This window comes from Lepidothrix coronata, unplaced genomic scaffold (assembly GCF_001604755.1).
Source record: "Lepidothrix coronata isolate B3197 unplaced genomic scaffold, Lepidothrix_coronata-1.0 Scaffold1, whole genome shotgun sequence".
NCBI classification, from domain to species: Eukaryota; Metazoa; Chordata; class Aves; order Passeriformes; family Pipridae; genus Lepidothrix; species Lepidothrix coronata.
Genome location: NW_016690181.1, coordinates 821,337 through 836,412, shown reverse-complemented (window position 1 = coordinate 836,412; position 15,076 = coordinate 821,337). Strand labels below are relative to the sequence as shown.

Sequence of the window (15,076 nt, the reverse complement as noted above, 5' to 3'; positions counted from 1 at the left end):
TAAATTATTCTATGAATCTCTAAAGAGCATAATCTGTATTCTTTAGATTGCATATTTACAATGAAAACTTGTTCTCATCTGACTACGTATGTCCATAGCTGATGTCTTGCCAGAAGCAGTTACTGAAAAACAGGGAAATAACACCAGCTTCTCAGGCCAGCTGTGGTTCCAAACTGCTCTGTAATCATTCCTGTCGATTTTCCCTAGGTTTTCATCCTACCTCTCTGTAAACTGTGCATGTGCAATGCATAAGTACAGAGAAGTTATATTCGCATTATCCAAATACTTTTGTACGTCTTTGAGTCAGTATCTGCAATATATGTTCAGATCAGTACACAAAGACTTACACAGAGGGGCAGAATATTGTCCTTTAATACCAATCATTTTTGAGATTGCTAGGGCCCTCTTCCAAACTGTGTCTCGTTGAAACATACCCACTTAAAGGGGATTTATGAACAATGGATAACAGAAGGAAGCCAAATCTCTTCAACGGATACCATGCCAATGAATAGAAAATCCAAAATGAAAAAAATTTATTCCCCTTTTTGGTCATGAAAGATAATTAAATTGAATACATAGTGTTTCTGTACATTTTCTTGTCTCTTGTAGCAGACTTAGTCCAGTTGTAAAAATGACACAATATATTGTTTTCCATTTCTGCTTCCAAGGCTGTTGAAATTAGTTCTCAGTAAAAAGGGCAAGCAAAAAAGAAGGTCTGGGAAGGAATCAGATGACAACAATTTAGGCAGCAAGTTATCTAAGAATTATTTTAAAGAACCTTCTTTAAAAAAAGCATGGGAATCTCTCAAAGACAACACAGATTTGGTTCAAAGAGAATCAAAAGGATGATCCAATTCTACAACAATCTCCTCAATTTAAAAAAAAAAAAAATTTAAAAAAAAATCGATGCTTAACGTTTGGTGTCACTTCATTGTAGTTCACACTAAAGCACTAAGTAGTTTATGCAAATCTAAATGGAGGAACAAAGTGGACATGTAGAACCTGTATCCTAAGTGCTGAAGTAATGCCCCTTCTATTTGCACATTCATTCTAAATTTGCCAACAACACTAACTGGGACTTAGGACATGACTGCCATATTTATTCACAGTATTTTGCTCTGACTTACACTTGTGTGATACTGCCAAAGAGAATAACAATGTATGCATTCATAAACACTCTTTTATCCTTTGGTTCTTCAATTAGAAAGTTGCTGTTCTTAAAAGAGGCTTTACATAGTTAGAAAGACAAGAGAGAGATTAAGTAATTCATAAATCCCAGAATTTCTTTTTTTAACAATAAAATTACTAATAGTTTATATACAGTTTATTATATCCTAAAAAAAACTTCTCTAAAGCTACAAGTATCATTTCTTAAAATAATATTTTCCTACCTTGTACCGGTGATTCTTGTGAATGCTATTCTGGAAGCAGTCAATACAGAGTACACAAGTTGGATCAACTGCACAGTCTCTGCAACAAAAATGATAACTGTAACTGGAAAACCTTCTAAAACAAACACATGGAATTTTCATGCACAAAAGAAAATGCTGCTCTGAAAAAAAAAAATTGAGATTAACAATACTTCAAATTATAAAAACATTGGCTACTCTATGTCACAGAAAGATGATAGTCTTGTTAGGTTTGAACTATGTATTCAAACCTATTATATCAAATTCCATCAAAATCATGCTCATTTTTCACTTTTGTAACTTGCTGCTAACTTTTTCTGGTTTTGCTAAAAATGAGTAGCTATTAAAACCCATGAGGACTCTGAATCAACCTTTATTATTGCTGCCAACATCTGTAGTGAGTTCGCCAATTAAACTTCTGCTACACTTCTGCTAGGTTATGTTTCTAACTTTTAGAACAGTTAGAAATTAAAATTTAAAGAGAATTCTTTATTAAATGAGCCAGGAATATATACTTTGAAATTTAATCTCAACAGTTTCAGTCATGCACTTAAATACCAAAAAATCTGGAACTACACTCACGGGCAATCTAATTCCATTTTTTTCTGTTCCACATACATACTTTTTTTTATATTGCATTTTTACTTAAAACATGGTTGCTTTTTTCTTTAAGTGCTGTTTCATTCTATGCAAAATGTGGATGACAGGTGCTAAATGACAACATATCAAGTTTTTTTACTTTATACCACTGTTCAACATTTAGTTCAAGCCTCTTTTACAATACAATTAAAATAGCATGGTAATTCTGATTTCAGAAATAACTTCCTTTCAAACCTTCAGATTCTAATAATCATTACAATAATTTAATACTTCAGTAACATTCATTTATTAACATAAATCTACTGAAAGGTGAGTTAAAAGAAAGAAAAATTAAGTTAGAAGTGCCTGCTAGATTGGAATGCCCAATTCACGATGTTTAGACTTTAATACTTCAGAGTATCTATTATTCTTAGCATATTAAAAGTCTAAAGCAAATGTATATCTAACTTCAGTTGCAGTAGTACAAATGTACAGTATCTTGTATAAATACTACCACATTTTTGCAAGACAGAAACTCAAAAAACTAAGAAAAACAGACCTCTCCTGACATACATAGCTTTGTCTTTTTGCCTGCTATCACACAAGAACTCCACAGAAGCAGGAACAGAATTATTCCTGTTACAGCAGCACTAAACTGCCTTGTCCATCCTTTTCCTTCATACAACTGTCACACTCACTACACACTTCCTAGTACACACAAAAGGACTTCTTCAAAGACTATTCTCCTTTCATACACAGCACTAACTTATTCTTAGAAAATGCTGCAGAGTATGTGACTGATTAAAACTTTACAGTATAATTCATAAACATAATGTTTACCGAAAGCTTTCATTCTGACATTTCCTAAATTCTAAGGGCTGGACTTTTTAGCCACAATAATATTTTTCATCCTTAATAATATTCTTTCAGTATTCCTGATTAAATTTTCTAGGCTTTTAAAATAAACTGAAAAAAAAGGATAAACTATGACAATAGCATCAAACTAATGCTCATGAATTGCCAGCACAGTTGCAATATTTACATTCACCACAAAGACTGTTGGTTTTTTAATATAATTTTTTTAATTATACTCATCATCATCATGGCTAGGCTTCGCGAACGAAGATTATACTCATTGTTTATATAATTGTATTAATATGAATTAATAAAGTAAATTCTATCAAACCAGCGAGCTACTACCTTTAATATACTTCAGGATGAGAAAAAAGGTGAAAAAATGACCATTTCACACAGCTTTTGCTTAAGCAAAGGACTGATGACACTCAAAAATGATGGATTCTGGTTTAGACTTCGAAAGAGTGAGTACAGTACCATACACAGATTTTTATGCTTTTTCTCCCTCACTTCAGGTACAGACCCCATACTCATACCCTACCATCCAATATCTTTAACGAATGGTTTTCAGTACTTTTAGTATCCTTTCCATTTCCTTCCCCATTTTTCTGCCAGAGCCCTCTTTTCATATGCAATTAAATGACTTTGCTGCATTAACTCACATAGGAACATTTATGATAACACACCTTCATTCTTACCTGCAAGAGTATGTTGTCTCCCCTCCTTTGAACACCTTTCCACAGAGCTGGGAGGTTCCACTCTGTTGTAGCTTCTCCAGGAACATATCTGGGTCCTCTCCAAACAAATAACACTCCAGGGGATATAATATTGCTGCCTGGACCATTTCTTCTTGTTTTTCCAGCAAGGGGTCCATTTCAGCTGAATAAATATTTGGCACATGTTTTGCCAAGCACTGTAAAAATGTGCCTTGGAAGTCGAATCTTTCATCACACCACTGCAACAAAAAGTACACCCAGAGATAAACATAAACAAATAAATAAATATGAAGAAAATAGGATTAAGCACTTCTGATACAGAAGAGACTTCCGAATTCATGGTAGAAGTCAGTTCAGTGAGCAAAAAATTCCAAGAAACTATGGTTTCCCCAAGAATTTCTCTACTATTTTCCTTTTAGTATCCACACAGAAATCTCTGTTCCTTCGAAGTCTTCTGTTAAAACACTCTAAGGCAAGAGCTGGCAAGTGCTATATTACTGTAGAGCAATCTGTGCACTAATGAATTTCCAACTACGTGCTTCCCAACAGGCCAACCAATACACAAATCTCAACATCTGTTCAGCTGCAAACAAATGGAAAGAACAGCAGCCACAGTTGGAAAAAGTTTGGTATTCGTTCCTTAGCCTGCTTATAGTCACAAAACATGTATCAATTTAATGGTCTTTGAAAGTCTTGTTGAACTGGTCATCAGAGGTCAATTGCCACTGAGGGAGAAAGAAGCCCAAATGATTATATAAGCTGAAAGTCCTTGGCAAACCAGATAAAAATGCAATTTCATTTTTATAAGACAATTAATAAAAGCACTTGTGTTTTGGCTTGAGGTTCTTAGTCCCTAATTTTACTTGCATCTTCTCTACTTCTTTGAACCGTTCTCTCTGATTGTCCTATTTCTGTCTTTCAAGTCTAAATATTCTTTCCTTCACATTATTCCCATTATTTACAAATAACTTTTGTTTTTTCCCCATTGCAAATCAGATAATAAGGCTCCTAAAGACACCATCCTTTCATACACAACCTTGGTTTATGTCCAAAAATCACAGAATATCCTAAGTTGGAAGGGACCTACATGGAACATCAACAGAGGACAACTCCAAGAATGACGCCATATGCCTGAGAGCATTGTCCAAATCCTTCTTGAACAGTAGTAGAATTACAGCCAGGACCACTTCACTGGGAAGCCTGTTCCAGTGCCCAATCACCCTCTGGGAGAAGCACCTTTTTCTAATATCCAACCTAAACCTGCCCTGATACAGCTTTGGGCCATTCCCTTGGGTCCTGTCACTGGTCACCACCAGTGACCGATCTCTCTCAGTGAAGAAATCAGTGCCTGTCCCTCCAATTCCCCTCATGAGGAAGCCGTAGAGTGCAATGAGGTTTCCCCTCTCTCCCTTCTTCAGGTTGAACAGACCAAGTGACCTCAGTCACTCCTCGTATGGCTTCCCCTCAAGGCCCTTCACCATCTTTGCAGCCCTCCTTCGGACACTCTCTAACTGCTTTATATCTTCCTTAGACTGTGGCGCCCAAAACCACACACAGGACTCAAGGTGAGTGCAAAAAAAAAAAAAAGAAAAAAGTACGTAACTTTATAAATAGCTTTAAATGGAATTTCCTCCAGGCCAGCAAGCAGGGATGAGCAAAGCAACCACCAAAGAGTTCAGACTGAGAGAAGGCTCAAATAAAGCTAAAGAACAAAAATGCACATCATGTTACATGAAATGCAAAAAATCCTCAACTCTGATTTAAAACAAAATCTACATCAACTGACTCAAGACAGAGATTATAGAATCACAGAATGGTTTGGGTTGGAAGGGACCTTAAGTATCATTTAGTTCCAAACCCCTGCCGTGGGCAGGGGCTCTTTCCTCTAATCCAGGTTGCTCAAAGCCCCACCCAACCTGGCCTTAAACACTTCCAGGGATGGGGCATCCACAACTTCTCTGGGCAACCTGTTCCAGTGCTAACTGACTAAATAAGAGAATTCTAAACTACAATAGAATAAATAATATAAGGCTACAGCTCCCTAATTTACTACCTACATTAGAAGAGTTCTTCAAAATCAGAAATGAATCCAAGAACATACTCAGTCAGAAGTGCTGCAATCCCAGTATTCTGAAAACCAGATCTGCAAACATCATGTAAAAACCTCATCTTTGTTTTTTGGAAAACTGTATATCTATCTCACATACACAAGTATAAAAACTGCCTACATAGAAAATCTAAAGGGAAAAAACAAAAATGCGATACCATATTGAAACAGCCTAGATTAACAATAACATCCATCACCCAAAAGTAATCTGTTAAAGGACATTTGTTCCACATTGTAGTCACTTTAAACACTTCCTTTATGGCTTTAATAAGACACACTGCATTTCTAATAGGTTTAGTTTTAGCCTGAGGCTTCTACTGGTATTTTGGCGATCAATCTTCCTCAGCATTACCCTTAGGTAGTCCATTACTTCATTTATCATGGTGAAAATGCACTGCAGATGCTGATGGAAAAGATAAGCCAGGGATAATGTTGTCAAGCAGGAGAGCAAATTCATCCACAATCATACTAGAATATCCTCACATTTTATAAGACCAAGTTGATCAGCTTAATCAGAATCCTTGAATCGCAAAGCATTCAACCTATCTGTGAATATCTGAAAACGAAGATCAATCCACAAAGTGGAAAAAACACACTCATTTAAATTCCAACGCTAATAAATAAATCTGGTTTTGTTCTAGAATTTTACCTGAGCAGTAAGCACCACTGTGATCACCATATTGGTCATAAAAGCTTTAGCACACACCTGTAACATATATGCAATCTGTATACATACATGCACTCAAATATAGATATATATTTATTTTCACATATTCAGATCTAAGGAACAAAAGGAAAAGAAAACAAATGAACCAGCTGCCTTTTTATTTTAACTAACTTGTTCAAATTTTTCAATTACTTAGCAACTTTTTTTGTTAAATAAAAACTATGTTTACCTGGGGCACCAATTTGTAAAAAGCAACTGAAAATAAAATCCAAATTTATCAAATACGTGTATATCAACACTTAAAGAAAAATATCACATTTAGCTGGTGGTTCTGATAAAGATACTAAATTGTAAAAGGTAACTGAAAAATAAATTACTTGATCACAGGTTTATTTTTTTTATATGTCTCATTTAAGATGATTGGAAATGAATTATTCTTTTCATAATTAAACTCCATAATACAATGTTCTTCCTTAAACATGTTTCCTCCTGTAGTTTGCCTTTTTTTAATCTCACCTATACTGTACTATGGCATTACCAAATTCCCCTCCCAATTTGGTTACTGTATTTTTCAAATGTGGGAGGTTGGGATGTGACCCCTCAGCATACTCTCTTTCCAAAGCACAAGAGAATCCCAGTCTGCAGCCCTTCTATCTCAATAAGTCACGTTCCCAAGAGATAGTATAAGTCTGCATTCTGCGTTGCTGGTCCAAAGCACGTCACAGCTTCAAGAAACACAGGGCTGCGCTTTCCAGAAAATCTGCCAGAAGTATAAAATGGGTTCTCACACAGTCCAACTCACAAGCATTTCAAGCATTCCTGTGCAAAGCTTTTAATTCTGATTAAATGTTGTCCTGAGAAGGGAGGACAGGAAGCAGGGAAGGAGGGGGAACAAGGGAAGAAAGAGAACTCTCTCAAGCAGGCTGTCTGTCTTCTGGTGAATGCACTAGAATATATCCTCAACCTATACACCAACCAGGAAATATCCATTATATTCACAAGAGAAACAAGAACATTATTTTTCTTATTTCTAAAAGCTGCACCAGGGTAAACATCAGACCTATCCCGTAGCCTCTGTGCCTCCTAGGAGAAGTAACTTAATCCTTTTGTAAAAATCTGTTTAGCATACTATATTCAGCTGTATAAAATTACATACAAAACTACCAACAATACAAAAGCTGCCAAATACAGCACACACCTAAGTTATAATTGATCATCCAATGCCAGCTTGGTCACCTTGTACATATATATTGAAATTCAAGTTTGAATACCTCAACTAATAGTTTGACTAGTCCCACTTGCCCTCTCCTCACTCACTCCTTTACTGTCAAGTGCTCAATTGCTACAGATATAAAAAACCATAAATTAATAAATTGATAGGGTTTTTTGCTTTTATTGACAGGATGAGCTGGAAAAGAAAAGCATAAGAGTTGTGCAAGACAGCTGCAAGCCAACATGCAGCTTGCACCGCAGCTTTCTGCCCAGCAGTGGCATAGGTTGCCCTAAGAGGTTGTGGAGTTGCCATCCTTCAACACACTCAAAAGCCAACTGGACATGGTCGCAGGGAACCTGCTCTAAGCGACCCCACTTGAGCTGGGAGTTTAGACAGAATGACCTCCAGAGGTGCCTCACCATTGTATGACTCAAATGTCTTCATGAAGAAAAATCTTATTTCTCTTTCTCAACCTCTAATTAATCTTCCAATTTCTGCCACAAATAAGCCCTACAGAAAAGTAATTTCCCAGATTTGATTCCACTCAAGAATAAATTTGAAATAGAGTACTGAAAGAGGCAGATGCCATGAGATAACATAATTAAAGAAGAAACACTACCATGTAACCAAAATACTACTATCAGTCAGCTCTCCACAGCCTGCCAGCACTCACACTCTACTCAGGGTGGCCCATAGACTGTAGCTAACAGAGTAAAGCCCAGAGGAAGCAGGCCTGAATACACTCTACTCCAACTGACACTACTCCACCGGAAAACATTCTGAATTTAGGGAAAAACCACCTCCACATACATTTTAAGCAAATTAGAGCTTCATCTCAAATCTGAATTCTGAAATTTCTCAGCTTTTAAATACTTGTATTAGTGACCTTAGCAGAGTTCTTTTGATGGGCTGCTTGGTCATTTCCTCACTTTTAATGAAAGTCAGCCAAAGAAACAGCCATGCCATCACATGGCCCATACACACATACACACGGCCCATAAATAAAACCCCCACAACCAACCACCCAAATGAGCTGAGGGAGTTATCACCACAACAGCACGCCACCACCTTTCCTGCATAAGGAGCAACATCCATACCATGTCCGTGGGCATTACCAAGTACTGAAAACAGTAGGCAAAGGTGGCATTCAGGATCCTGAAGCTAGTGAAGAGTGTATGTCAAAGACACGTTTTGTCTTCTGTCTCTTCTTTTATACTCTAACCTTCTCCAGGTCCATCTCTTCTCCTCCTTCAATCACATGTTCCTGTCACATTCATCTCTTTTAAGATGAGGATAATCCTCAAAGTGCATGAAAGAGGAAGAAAAAGGGAGACAGGAGGAGCTGCAAAGCTGTGTTTCTCAAGTGTAAGCAGTTCTGTCAAAAGAGGAGACACAGCAACCACTTCGTCCTGATTTGTGCTATATAAGAAAAGCTGTAATCTGTAAACTTTAATGGCTTTTCAGAAGAAAACTATGAGAGAAGCAGTACCTCACAGTACCACTTGAGAATGAATCATTAGGTGATAACCTCATCTTGCATGGGAAACATGTCCTCCTCTGTGGGATCAGACTACTATTTCTTCCCATGTGTAAGTATACAGAGATCTTCCCAAAAGTGAATTCCAACCAAACACATCAGTTTCTTGTACATTTAAAAGGACAGTTAGTAGGCTTTTTAAAAACCCTTTAAATAATCATCATGCCAAAAGGTCAGAGGATGAGGAATTATATTTCCCTACACATACTTCTATAAAAATATAAAATATCCGTCACTGATATAGCAAATATATCCATATCTAATTTTGTCTTTCACAAACACACATTCATTTATGAATACTACAAATAATAACATGAATGAGAGCTAAGGAAGTATATAAGGAAAAAGAGAAAAAAGTTAACGAACGCTCTCAATTCACTTTTTACCTGCAGACCAAGCATCAAATGAGATTTCTTGCCACTATGACAGACTTTCTTTATCATTGCAGAGGTTTATTATGTAAATTATTTCAGTAGCCATTGCTTCCATGACAATTTTTGATTTACCTTCTAAGGACAGTTTCCTTTGAATTTTAAAGTCTTTTCAAACAGCTTTCATTAGGCAATACTATAAAAAGCAGTTCTACTTTAACTACAGATTGACAAGCTGATCTTTTAGTGCACAAGCAACTGCGTAAATTTCAAGACTGTATTTTTAGATCTATACATTAATCTAATCAGTGAAAAGAATGAATGTTAGTATTTATAAACATTAAATAACAAATCAGGAAGGAACAGACACTACCAGTAACACAAACTAAAACCTGCACCTGGTCCAATATTCCAGTTAAAAGGAGGAATAAAAAAGCTTAGCTTTGTATAACATAAATCTGTCAACCATGAGATGAAAATACCAGTTGCCTGTCATAACAGCAAGTAGATGCAGCATTTTAGAAGTAAATACTTAAAATGCTGGGGACAAACCGATTTCAAGCAGGTGCCATTCAACATAAATACCAAATGCAAAAGTCTGCTTTACTTTAATGCACAGAGCAGTTGTTACTAGTGAAACAGAGATTAGCAGGACAACAGATCTCAGAAAACTTTTATTCTGATATTGTCTAAGCAATTGAGGAAACATAAAAGACATTTTAAAAGGACAAACATAAGTTCTTTTATAAGTATGCAGAATACTTAAAATTTCTTTAGAAAGGAACCTTCAAAACATTCTTAAACTAACACTTTCATATTAGGTTCTGCTTTTAAATTTTAGTTCAATTTTTCCTTCTCATTATTTGGTTTAAAATTATCAGTTTTCTAATGCACTGAAAATAAGATCCAACTATAGTACAGAACACCCAGGCATTATTTTTAGTAAAAATAACAAAGAAACAAGGCAATCTGTTTCAGCCTCAAAGACATATATTTCCCAAAGAAAAACCTTCAAAAATAAGTACTAGAAATTAATTAGCATATTTCTTCTTCCCTGCTTTAAATCAAACTGAACTTTTTTTTCAGGAACATAAATTTTACCATCTCTAAAAGGGCATGGTTTAGGGAGTTAAAATGGAAACTTGCTCACTTGTTTTATCACATTCATAATGTGTTTCACATTCTCCAACAAAGTATAGCCAATGTTTTCGAAGAGAATCTAAGCTTTAAAAACGATTGTTTAGAACTCAAAATTTCTGGTTTCTGACACATCAGTCCCATAGTTTCTTTATACAACATAGCTAAAAAACCACACCATAATACCAAACTTTGGTCTGCTCTGGATATCAGTAGTTACACTGAAAGAAGCAAGTTTGGTTTCAAAAGTTATTTTCTCTTGCCACAACACAGGTAACACTCAAGACTGTCTAACATTGTCCTAACAAAACATCAATTTAACCTGAAGACAAAAAAAAACCTGTTTGATCTCTATATTCATTCAAAATTTGGCCTCTGTGACAAAGCAGGGTTGCCAACTCACGTTAAAAGATGCTTTAATGATGCAGGTGTTTGCCCACGGGGAATAAGACTCAAAACCAGCGCAGACTACTAAAGCTTTGTCTACAGCAGAACCTACCTCAATTCCAGTAGTCACCAATGAATTCCAGCTTCACTGAACCAGAGCAAATCAGTGACCACACGGAGAAGGACAAGTAACCACCAGCACCATCTGTTACCATTTCAGCTGCTGGACAGCTAAAACTAATGCCTGCAGCAAGGTAAACAGACCCAAGCTGCAAAACCTCTTGGAAACTGCAGGTCCCATGTCACTTCTAAATCAGACATCTCCAAAATCACCCGAGTGCAGCTGCAGTTCCTGGGGGTAAGCACCTGAATGCAAACACGTGCCCAAGGAGACTACTGGAGTTAAACCACGGTCTGTAGTTCTCTCTGCCATGCTATAGGCATCTCGATTGCACCTCCCTACCAAATGGACACTCCACCCTAAATATGTTACAAAATTAGCAGGATGCTACTAAGTAGGTACAAAATGCAAAACATAGCCAGAAATGCTAGAACTAATTTCCAGGTCTTTGAGATATCTAACCACCTCTCATGTTCCAATTTTTTTGGTCAAACCTGCATGTGGTAGATAGCAATGTACAACTAACAACAGAGAAAACAGGAATTGGGTATCACGAAACAGTAGACAAAAATACATATTTTGGGAGAAAAGTAATTCTCCCTATAAAAATAACAAAATCATCATCTTTGCAGAGTTATTTGTAATATTCTGTGAGACAAAATTCAAACTTTTTCTTTAAGTTCTGACTATGACTATTCATTTACAGATCATTTTTGTTTCTAGAGAAACAAAGGAAAGAAATACTTTGATTCTTCCTTGTTTGATCCTTAACATCCATGCTGTGGTCTCCTACCCTTAAAGGAACAAGGTATCTACGAAATATCTTAGCACCAGGCTGCACTTCAAAACATGCACCTACAGTGAATATTTACAAAGAAGTAATTCATTAATACGGGGGGAGGATGACAACGACAGAAAACAACAACAGTAGGTTTTTTAATTAATTTCTGTGTACTCAAACTTGTCTTACAACCACCTAACTTCCCAATTATCATTAATTTTACAATCCACTGTAAACATAGTCTAATTCTGCAGCGGATGAATGTGTAACAAAACTCAGGTGACTCTATCCATATTTAGCACTCATTTGGCATCTCTCAAACACTCCCTTATACACCAAATCTAACCTGTTTATCCCTAACTTCCCGAACGCTCTGGCATTTAGAAGACACTGAAAGTCGCATGCTACCAGGAACATTCGCTTGCAGCTACCTTCTCCTGGAGCCCCATACCTCTCACAACCGTAATAGTAACAGTATTGCAGCACCAGACTTTAGGCACTTTATGCAGACTTGAGCAAAGATAACAGATATCTTTACAATCACAGTTCACCCCTGCACTAACAAAAGGCACAAACATTACCAAGAAGTATGAGTAAACATCAAAGTGACAAGGAAGAAAAATCCACAGCACTGCTTGATGCCATAAGGAAGATTGCTAAATATACAGGGATGCAAAGAGCACCTGGGCAATGCTCCCGTTACCTGTTGCAACTTTCATGGGCTCCACTTCACACAACTGTACAGCTTACACTGTTCTGCTAATGTGCTGCACTTTCTAAAAACAGTGGTTTTGACTAAATGCATTTCAGGGCTTAATTGCATTAAGGGATATGCTGGTTTACATAAAGGTGAGATTTTAAACAAATTTAGCTCAACAAAGTGATGTAAAATTATATAGATGTCATCTTGTCTAAGCAGGTTGATTCAGTTTAGGAAGGTTTAGATTTAAAACTGGAAGTCACTGCAATTCCAACTCAGATGCCTGGCTCAAATTTCATTAAATTCAAGAAATAACCTGCTCATGAACATGAATATCTCCTCCATATTACTACTTGATTACAACACATCTACAGTAGCAAGGTTCCTCATATGCATTTTCTCAACTATATAATAGCATTGAACAACCCAAAAGATCTGAAATATTTCAGAGTGCACAAGCACCTGTGCTTGTAAAACAACTGTTTTACTTCCCAAAACTGAAATTCAAAATATTCCTGCCTTTAAAGGAAATATCCCGATAATAAAGCTTTTCTCTTCTTCTACACCACTACCTCACTTACATCTTATCTTTTGTTTAGGAGTATTGAATGATAGCAAAACATAGGACTTTCAAAAAACAAAATCCCTTTTCTTCACAAATATTACTAAGACACACCTATATAAAAATTTGAAGATTTAGTATAAATTAAAATCTTTGAAATAGTTTAGTATCTAAGCCCTGCTCATATATTCCAGCTAGAAGCCACCAAAGCAGGCAGGAGTCAAACTGGAATTTGTTTAGAGTACAGATGGACAAACAACCGAAGGGCTGGATTCAGCCTGCAAAGCAGGCTTTTGTTAGGCCACCAGCAATGCCTGCTAGCCAGCTACTAGAAAAGCCAAGTCCAGCCCATCAGTCAGACAAAAAAACTGTGGATCCTGTTGGGAGAGGAAAGCAAGTAAACTTAAGTTTGGTAGACAGGGTGCATTACCAGGTCAGTGCCCAAATTCAGTCCACTCTCTTTCAGGATAACCCAGGAAGCAATACAGCCACCATGGAGAAGCAGGGGGTAGAAACAAGACCTGACTTAACTAATGCAGTGAAACGCCAACTCAAGTATTTCCAACTACTGTCATCCAACCTGAAGAGCTGAAGTCAAGGGCAGAGAATAAACCCCAGAGCTGGGCTGGGTTCAGAAGAGTTTATTACCTGAGTCATCACCATCCACTCCAGAATCAGGCTGGCTCCTGCAGAATCATTCAGGTAATCCTGCATCATGTACCCAGTGCTCTGGGAAGGTTTGCAGCCAGATGGTTGCAGCCAGATGTAGTGCTGCACTACAACCAACAGCACCCAAACAAGGACAGCAAGAGACAGTCTGAACAGGCTGACACTGAGACCAATTTGACAAGTTCAGTAAGGCCAAAGCTCACTCTATTCAGCCAGTTTTCCACTTCACACTCTCTCAAATTCCCAATTATAGCACCACAGCAGAAGGACATTTCAGACCAGCTGTGCACAGTGAAAGCACTGGTCAGTCGGGATATGTTAGTTCCACCTAACTAGTACCATCTTTAGTACAGCAGTAAATTGGGGGTACTGCTTCCAGATTGCAGCCGTCTCTGGCATCACTACAGCCAGGTTTGCAATCTAACATCACGAACGCTGTCAGACACAACCTAAGTACATATCCTAGGCTCCTCTTCTCCCTTAATACACCCTCACCCCGTACTCCCTGTCAAAATTCCTGTAGTTTGCTCAGATATACAGCAGATAACACAGTCTGGGTGGCCAACCACCTCTCTTGGAATAATGGTAATTCTGGCCCACAGGCTCTCAGTTGGCTGAAACCACATAAAAACTAAGACACCTTAGAGGAGCAACATCATCTTTGAGCAGCTGGGGATCTCTTCAACATCTGAGTTTTTCACAACACCACAACTACCAGTTTTATGCTTTGCTTGGGCTAACTCAGTCTCTCACGTCCCCAGATAACAAAAGGTTGATTTCTTTGCTTTGCTACTGATTGCAACTATCGCCCTCAGTACCACTCTGACTCTACATGGCTCTCAAGCTTAAGAAATCACCTGACTCGGGTTGCAATTTTTGACACTATAACACCATCAAGCTGCATTTTTCCTAGTTTAAAACGAAAACGTTTCTAATACAGAATAAAACCCCACACATAGGCCTGTTATGGCCACAGAAATATACTTAAGGGTGCAGTCTGTGATGACTGGGCCGTTTCTAATGATATGCAGATACCCTTATAATTCTGAGGAAAAGTGCAACAAATAATGGCTGCCCCATGCAAGACAAGTTCCATCAGTAAACACCTTCCTACTTTTATTAATGCTGTGTAGCATCATGCAAAAAGCAGCTATTCTACAGGCTTGCCAGTGCTCAACTTTAAAACATCTGCAGTCAAGAATTTCAAAACTATACTGTGTGTGCAGACTGTTACAGAAAAATGGAACATAAAATATAAGGTTTCT

The 15,076-nt window shown here is 37.3% G+C and overlaps 1 protein-coding gene across 4 annotated transcripts in view; it reads right to left on the bottom strand.

Moving 5' to 3' along the window:
- The window catches only part of UBR1 (ubiquitin protein ligase E3 component n-recognin 1), a 69,922-nt gene that overhangs the window by 53,749 nt on the left and 1,097 nt on the right, over positions 1–15,076 (bottom strand). For all 4 annotated transcript variants that reach the window (XM_017809247.1, XM_017809267.1, XM_017809257.1 and 1 more), the window contains exons 2-3: positions 3,542–3,798; positions 1,392–1,470 (exon numbers count right to left, since the gene is read on the bottom strand). In XM_017809247.1, the coding sequence (XP_017664736.1) occupies positions 1,392–1,470; positions 3,542–3,798 (336 nt within the window). The remainder of the gene's footprint in view (positions 1–1,391; positions 1,471–3,541; positions 3,799–15,076) is intronic.